The sequence below is a fragment of the Orycteropus afer genome, unplaced genomic scaffold (assembly GCF_000298275.1).
Source record: "Orycteropus afer afer isolate SDZICR_OR568_19922 unplaced genomic scaffold, OryAfe1.0 scaffold00529, whole genome shotgun sequence".
Classification (NCBI taxonomy): domain Eukaryota; kingdom Metazoa; phylum Chordata; class Mammalia; order Tubulidentata; family Orycteropodidae; genus Orycteropus; species Orycteropus afer.
Window position 1 is genome coordinate 41,768 of NW_006922116.1, and position 8,096 is coordinate 49,863.

The following is an 8,096-nucleotide window of genomic DNA, read 5'->3' on the forward strand; positions in this document are numbered from 1 at the left end:
GTCAATGAAAATGCTTTAAAACAATACTAAAAAAAACAAACTCACTGCCGTCGAGTCGGATCCGACTCATAGCGACCCCTCCTTGGGTTTCCGAGGTGGTATCACTATGGAAGTAGATTGCCCAGTCTGCCTTCCAAGGAGTGGCTGGTGGGTTTGAACCACCAGCCTTATGCTTAGCAGTCAGATGCTTTAGGCACTATGCCACCAGAGCTCCCTTTAAAACAATAGAAAAATTAAAATATATACTGTAAGTAATCAGAAAATAAGTTGACTAACACTCTGATTTCACTGCCATTCATAAAGTTTTCCACTAAAATAGCATATAATATTTCAATGCTAATTCATAAGATTTTCAGTGGCCAAGTTTTTCTGAAGTGGATGGCCTCGTCCCTCTTCCCTGCCTTAGTCTGGAAGCTCTGCTGAAACCTGTCACCATGGATGACCCTGCTGGTATTTGAAATAGTGATAGCATAGTGTCCAGCCTCATAGCAACATGCAAGCCACCACAGTATGATAAACCGACAGACGAGTGGCATGCTCAAGCATGGAAAGGATTGTGAGTTTGGTGCAAGACAGCGCAGTGTTTCGTTTCTGTTGTACATAGGGTTGCTGTAAGTCAGAACCAACTTGACAGCACCTAACAACAACAACATTCTGATTTATGTTTTTTCCTTTTCTTTCTTTCTTTTTTTTTTTTAAATCTCAATTGCCAGTTTTTCCTTTTACTGTTTACATTTAAATCCTTACATTGTTCATTGAAAAGAGATTTTTTTTTCTTTTGTAGCTTTGACTGTATATTTCAAACATTATTACAGAATTCTAATTTCTGTTCAAATGTGACTTTTGTTCTCAGGAATAATGTTCTTTTTGAAGTTTGGAAATAAACAGCATGAATAGGCCTATCATTAACAAGCCACCTATTTCCGAACAGCATTCTATCCCTTGAATGCTAGCAAGCAACTCCTATCTTCCTTTGTATGTGGGTGCTGGTGTTTTCACCATCTGCCTTTCCCACCACTACTTCTCTCCCCTCTTATTAACTGGGGGAATGCATAACACAAATAACGATTTTTACAGGCAGTGAACATTATTGCTTAATACAGAGAAAAAGCAGAAATCTGTTAGTAATTTGGTAGATTTCATAAGCTAGCCCCAAAGCTGTTGTGCAATCATTATTTATTTCAGTGGAAATTTTTGGACCTTTTAGTATGTAGGTAGGTTCCTGAACAAAGAGCATTGCTAATTAACTATTTGGAGGGTAGACATTGCACTTTATTGGGAACTAAAGTAACTTGAAAAGTATAAAATGGATATTATTTGAAAACTAATTTACTTGTCATGCTCCTGGTTGACCAGATGCATTTTCCAGGAAAGCCACATAAAGCACTTTATGATACTGATGTTATGTTAGCGTATTGTACTTTACAAAAACCAAAAGACATATTTCATTTTATTAAAAATACATTCTTTTACAGGTATATGTTGCCACCTCAAATTATTTTATAATCAAATCTGTTGTCCACATTCTTTGCCACTGTTTTTAATTAGAGAAGAGATTCTTCTAATCAAGGAATTTGAGAAAGTTGTTTGGCAGAGTGGTATGCAAAATGCTTCATGGGGCACAATCATTTCAAATATGCAATCAAATCATTGTGTGATTTCTGTAGGAAAGAAAGCATTTATCTTCTTTTACTAGCATAAGGAGTTCTGGTGACTTAATGCCTAAGGCATCTGACTGCTAACCAGAGCGTTGGCATTTCGAACCCACCAGCCACTCTGTGGTAGGAAGATGAAGTAATCTACTTCTGTAAAGCTTTACTGCCTTGAAACCCAATGGGGGTCACTATGAGTCAGAATTGACTTGATGGCAGTGGGTTTTGGTTTTACTAGCATAACAGGGAATTGGTTTCCCTTCTAAGTTTTTGGAGGAATTTTGGTGAAATATATGTATATATATATATACAAATATATATGTGTGTGTGTGTGTGTGTGTGTGTGTATCTGAGCTATTTGGCCCTAGTTCTTAAAAACCCATTTGCTGTCTGGTTGATTCTGACTCATAGCAACCCTGTAGGACAGAGTAGAACTGCCCTAGAGAGTTTCCAAGACTGAAATTTTTAGTCACAGACTGCTTCTCCTCCTCCTCCTTATTCTTCTTCTAACTTTTTATTATAATTTATATGAAAGTTTACAGAACAAATTCATCTTCCATTCAACAGTTCATACACATTTTGTTTCAGAACATCGATTACAATCCCCACAATGTAACAACTCTCTTTCCACTTCCTCTCTGTAGTTACCCTTTCCCTGTGTCCTTCTTCCCTATGCACTCCTACTAAATTTTCCCCCTGTGCAAATGCTGCCATTTATGATCTCCCATGGTTGAGTATTTTAAGGAGTGTATCTCCCTGAGTGCATCGTTCACTTTGTAGACCTATTGCTTGGCTGAAAGTTAAGTCACAGAAGTGAGTTCATTTCCAGGGCCAAGGGTCACTAGCGGCCATAGTCTTGGGCATTTCAGCAGTAAGCCTGATGCTTTTTTAAGATTTAGAGTTTTGTTCCACATTTTTTAACCCACTCTATCCAGAATCTCCATTTTAATCCATTTCCGAGTGGCTGGCTACTATCTAGTTCTTCTGGTCTCAGAGTCACGTAGGCTGAGGTTCACATGCTCTACTCAAGTCCTGTAGACTAATTGTTTCCTTGTATCTTTTATTTTGTTGACTCTTCTTTGCTCTGGACTGAGAGAGAACTATAGTTGCATCTTAGGTAGCTGCTCACAAAATTTTAAGACCTGGTGGCTTAGTGCCTAAAGTATTTGACTGCTAACCAGAAGAGGTTCAAACCCACCAACCGCTCCAGGGAAGGAAGCCTGGGCAATCTACTTCCTTGGAAAACCCAGTGGGGGTCACTATGAGTTGGTATCAACTTGATAGCAGTGAGTTTGGTTTGGGTTTTGACTGCTAACCAGAAGGCGGCAGTTCAAACCCACCAGCCACTCCTCAGAAGGAAGATAGGGCAATCTACTTCCATAGTGATACAGCCTTAGAAACCCAAGGAGAGGTGCCTATGAGTTGGATCTGACTCGACGACAATGAGTTTAGTTTTGTGGTTTAAGTAGCTTTCAAGACACTGAAGTAGGATGTTGAACAATGTTTTTGTGCACTATGTTATAATCCACTTGAACTTGATGTTCCCTGTGACCATATTCCTGAGCCTGCAGGCTCCGTGACTCAGTTCCTCAAGGCTAAGAAGTTATTATAACTTTGCCCCATTAGCACTATTATATTTATGGACATTTTTATAGCATGTGCAAATACGTATGTAGAACTATCACATAGACTGCCAATTCCTTCTCCCATGTAGCTAAGTGCTGACCTTTCAGTTAGCAGCTGAGCGCTTTAACTGCTGTGCCCTAGTTCTTTGCGACAAATGTACTTGCAAAGAACTGAATCCTGGAAAAGGCATTTGGCCAACAAGGGTCATGATAAGTAAATTAATTTTGCAATAATATCCATCTTATATTTTTCAAGTTACTTGAGTTACCAATAATGTGCAATATCTACCCTCCAAATGTTTAATTACCAATAGTTATTATTTAGTTAAAGGAACTCTGGTGGCACTGTGGTTAAAGCATTGGGCTGCTAACCAAAAGGCCAGGGGAGGAAGATGTGATGGTCTGCTTCCCTAAAGATTTATGGTCTTGGAAACCCCATGCGACAAGTTCTACTCTGTCCTATACAGTTGCTACGATTTGGATCGACTTGATAGCAGTGGTTGAGTATCATTCAGTAATTGATCAAGCTTCATCAACCAAATGAAAACATTTATAAGTTTTTAGGGGGACAGTGGTGTGAGTACTGTGTTATTTACATATAGATAAAAAGCCTGACAACTTTCAGAAGACTGGAGTGCCAGCGAGGCCAAAGCCACTTGCCTCATCATTGAGCCGATATTGCCATCTTCTGGGCTAATCGTGCTATTGCAGTCTGTGAACCGAGAAAGCTAGAAGTAGTCCAATTATCTGTAACTATGCCTTCTTTACTTTCACTTAAACATCTTTTTACATACTGATAGAACTAGATCTTGATGAATCCAAGAACTGTGGAATAATGTTATTCTTCAGATATGTGTGAATAATTAGCCTAGCAGAAACAGCCACTAAGTCTTAGGGGCAAAAACCAGTCTAATGACATGACTGTTTATTGGCTAAATACAAAGCTGAATAGTATCTGACAGAATTAGATTTTCAAGAATAATGACTTTTATAGTTCATCCATTGTATTCTGCTCCTCAAAACAGACTTTAACCATTTTCTGAGATATGTGCATTGTTTGGAAAACAATGCATCCATCAAATACGTTTCCAGGTAAATCATAGGATATAGTTGGACCTAGCAATCTGTGTAGTCAAGTGTGCTACTAGACCCTGGTTTATCTTCCCCTTCTAATATCATCTTCCTTGACTTCTGTGAGGTCTGGGTGGCCTTGGAATAGATGGATACAAGGCCTCCAGGCTGAGTACTGGCCAACCATGGAAGAGTCAGAGCTTGGGAGAGGAGGGGAAGTTGGGAAACGGATAGTTTATCTATTTTACAGTCAGAGAGGCCCTGAAAGAAAATACATACATTAAAATAGGATACCTGTACCACAGATAGCTAACTACATGCAATGTTTCATGTTTAAAAAATATGTAGAGAAAAATTCAAACCAAAACCAAACTCACTGTCGTCAAGTTGGATCCGACTGATAGCAACCCCTGCTTGGGTTTCTATTTCTACAGAAGTAGATCACCCAGTCTTCCTTCTGAGGAGTGGCTGGTGGGTTTGAACTGCCAGCCTTCTGGTTAGTAGTCAAATGCCTTAGGCACTATGCCACCAGAGCTCCCAGAAAAAAAATTAGGACAAGCATTTACAGAATTTGGAAATTTCAAAAGGAATACATAAATCAAATTTAGAAAAAATAAAATAAACATTCAAAATGTCAGTATAATTCTCTTTAATAAAATGGAGATCCCTGTAAAAATAATTTTGAAACAAATGGTGAAAGCCAAGGAACTTTCTAATCCATTTTGATAATTCATGTTACATGTGCTTTAAATTCGTATGTGTTTGTTTACTTCATGATCTGTGATTCAATTTGACAGGGGAGGCTGATACGGAGAGTGATGATGATGACGATGATGATGACTGTAAAAAGTCTTCCATGGATGAGGTGGGTATCTTCCCCTTGACTTCTCATAGAGGCGTTCTGCCAACTGGCCAGTCTGGGCTCTACCACCATGATCCATTTCCTGGTCACTTCTACCATCTAGTGGCGAAATGCATCACCGTTCACTGTTAAAAATTTCTCACCACTCTGTTTCAAACTAAAGATGCAAACTGAAGTTCTTAAAGGAATAAGCAGAACATTGAGCAAAGTTCTTTATAATAAGCAGAGTTGCCAGGATTACCTTCCATCAAATCAGGTATCTGGGAGGGTAAGTTAAAAATTTGTGATATTAAACTGCCAGCCGCATTTTTGAGGCAATGAAATGGAATGTCAAATAGTTGTGAAGTTCAGAGAAGATAGGAGATTTGAAGAAATGTTCAGAAATGTGATGTTAATTCCACTGCTGTGTTTTTGGAACAGTCAAATACCTAATACTATAAGCCTAAGCCTCCCGAGTACTTCATCAGCTCAGAAATATTAATTCCAAAAAATCAAGAGGTGAATCAGTGGCAGATCATTGGAATGTTTAATTTTGTGTTAGGAAGTTTATACTGAATCAATGATCAAATTTACTGGAAGTCCTGTGTTTTTATGAAATTAAATTCCTAAAAATAAATAACTAAGGGTAACTATTAATCAGAATCTATTTGACAGCAGTGGGTTTCATTTTGGTTGAAGTTTCCCTTATTTGATGTCCTTCTCTGTAATCATTTCCTTAAGTTTAGCCTATCTGTTTTTATTCATTATGTTCCCCGCTAATTTTCTAGTTAATGTACAAAAGGAAAATTGGTACCGTGTCTGCTAAAGTAGTTCTGCCTGAAGGTTCTTTGCATTGTGTTTAATTTTTTATCAGTGACTCTTGATAATTTTAGAACTATCTTATTTTTGGGGTGGTCCATGTGCAACTGAATCTTTCCCAGTAGACTTTTATCATAAATATTGCTACAGTGGTTTTCAAAAGAAGTTTATCCGTATGTATTCCCTCTTCTTGAAAAAGGGATAAACACTAGCTCAGTCTACAGAAGTCTGTCTGCAGTATTGGTTTTCTTTTTTTTAAAAAAAAAAAAAGCTGTATCAAAGTAATAAGTAATAACTAGTAATGACTAAAATAAAATGAATCAATGCCAACTCATAGTGACCCTCATAGGATTTCTAAGGCTGTGAAGCCAACTGCCTCATCTTACTCCCACAGAGCAGCTGGTGGGTTCGAACTGCCAACCTTTTGGTTAGCTGCCCAATGTCTTAATTTCTGTGCCACCAGAGCTCCTTTATATGCTGTAGAGACTGGTATTATCCTGATTTTCACAGATAAGTAAACAGATGAGGTACAAGACATTTTCTGTGGGCTCTCTGTTATGGAAGATAAGATATAGCTCACTGTTTTGCAAACTTCTGTGTGCATTTGGGTCACATAGAGTCTAGTTTGGGAGGCCTGGGAAGGGGCCTCAGACTCTGCATTTCCAATAAGTCCCCAGGCAGTGCTGCTAGAGGTGGGACCAACTGTTGGGAGCTTAACTTAAACCCCCCTCCTCCCACCCTTCATATTTTTAAGTGTGATACTGTTCTTTTGCAAATCCTATAATGAATTTCCTTTTGGGAGTAATTATTTTCAGAAGAGGAGGAACAATTTTCTGCTAACACAGGCCAAGTGATCATTACCCTGGGAAAATAATCCTCTACTATATAATGCTGACACTGGAAATGCTATTTTTATTTCTGCCTCCAGGGGACTGCTGGGAGTGAGGCCATGGCCACAGAAGAAATGTCTAACCTGGTGAACTATATTCAGCCAGTCAAGTTCGAGTCATTTGAAATTTCAAAAAGTAAGTTTTCCCAGGAGAAAAACCTCAAATGTAGCATGTAATGTGTATATTTTGAAAACAAAGTCATGAGACCAGAGAATATTTCCCTTCATAGAACTGTTCTGTGACAATGAAGCCTTGAACATGCACATGCATTGACTATGTCATCATCTTAAAATATGTATGTTAAAAAACATGGGAGAAAGTATTCTCTGATGTTCATCCAAAATGCTTAATAGAGCTACAGGTCACACATGGTCATCTGAAAGATATTAGACCAGCGTACAGCTAATTGAGAGTTTTACATTTGTTTTTGTTTGGATTTAATCTTAACAACACAGCTGGATTCACCTATCACTTATCTAAGCAGTAGTATTAAAATAAAGTATCTACCCATCCCCTAGAAGGAAAGTAGCTAGAGACTGGCAACCCTGATAACCAGAAATAGAACCAAATCCACTGATTCACTCATGTTTCATTTGTCTGGCCCATGTTTCCATCTTTCCTCAACTTAATGAAAAGAGAAATTGTCCTTTATAGTTGCATGAAATGTAAGATAGTATCAGATAAAGAAGGAACTCTGCTGATGTAGTGGGTTAGGCATCCAGCTGCTAACCCCAAAGTTGGGAGTTCAAGCCCACCAGCTTCTCCAGATGAAGGAATCTACTTCTGTAATGATTCATAGCCTTGGAAACCCAATAGGGCCGCTATGAGTCAGAACTGACTCTATGGCAGTGTTTTTTTGTGTGTGTGTGTGTGTGGTGGCAAGGTTCAGGTTAAGAGCATCCTTCGGGCATTTTAGATGTTTATTAGGATGTGCTCTTAAAAACTGAATTTCTGCTTAAACACAGGAGCACCTCCAAATTGATGGTTTTATAAATATATCAAAATCTAACATTGCCAAAAGACTGTGAACTTAATGGTGTGTGGTAACTAGATCACTATTAAAAAAAAAAAAAAACTCACGCCTATTGAGTAGATTTGATTCACAGCAACCCCTCCTTGGGTTTCTGAGGTGGTATCTCTATGGAAGTAGATTGCCCAACCTTCCTTCCAAGGATTGGCTGGTGGGTTTGAACCACCA

General features: G+C 38.5%; 1 protein-coding gene across 1 annotated transcript in view; it reads left to right on the forward strand.

Annotated features, from left to right (window-relative positions):
- Nucleotides 1–8,096, forward strand: part of PLCB1 (phospholipase C beta 1) — a gene marked incomplete at its 5' end in the record, with an annotated part of 251,113 nt that overhangs the window by 7,386 nt on the left and 235,631 nt on the right. Inside the window, 2 exons of the mRNA XM_007955668.2 lie at nucleotides 5,146–5,213; nucleotides 6,937–7,033. Of these exons, the coding sequence (XP_007953859.2) occupies nucleotides 5,146–5,213; nucleotides 6,937–7,033 (165 nt within the window). The remainder of the gene's footprint in view (nucleotides 1–5,145; nucleotides 5,214–6,936; nucleotides 7,034–8,096) is intronic.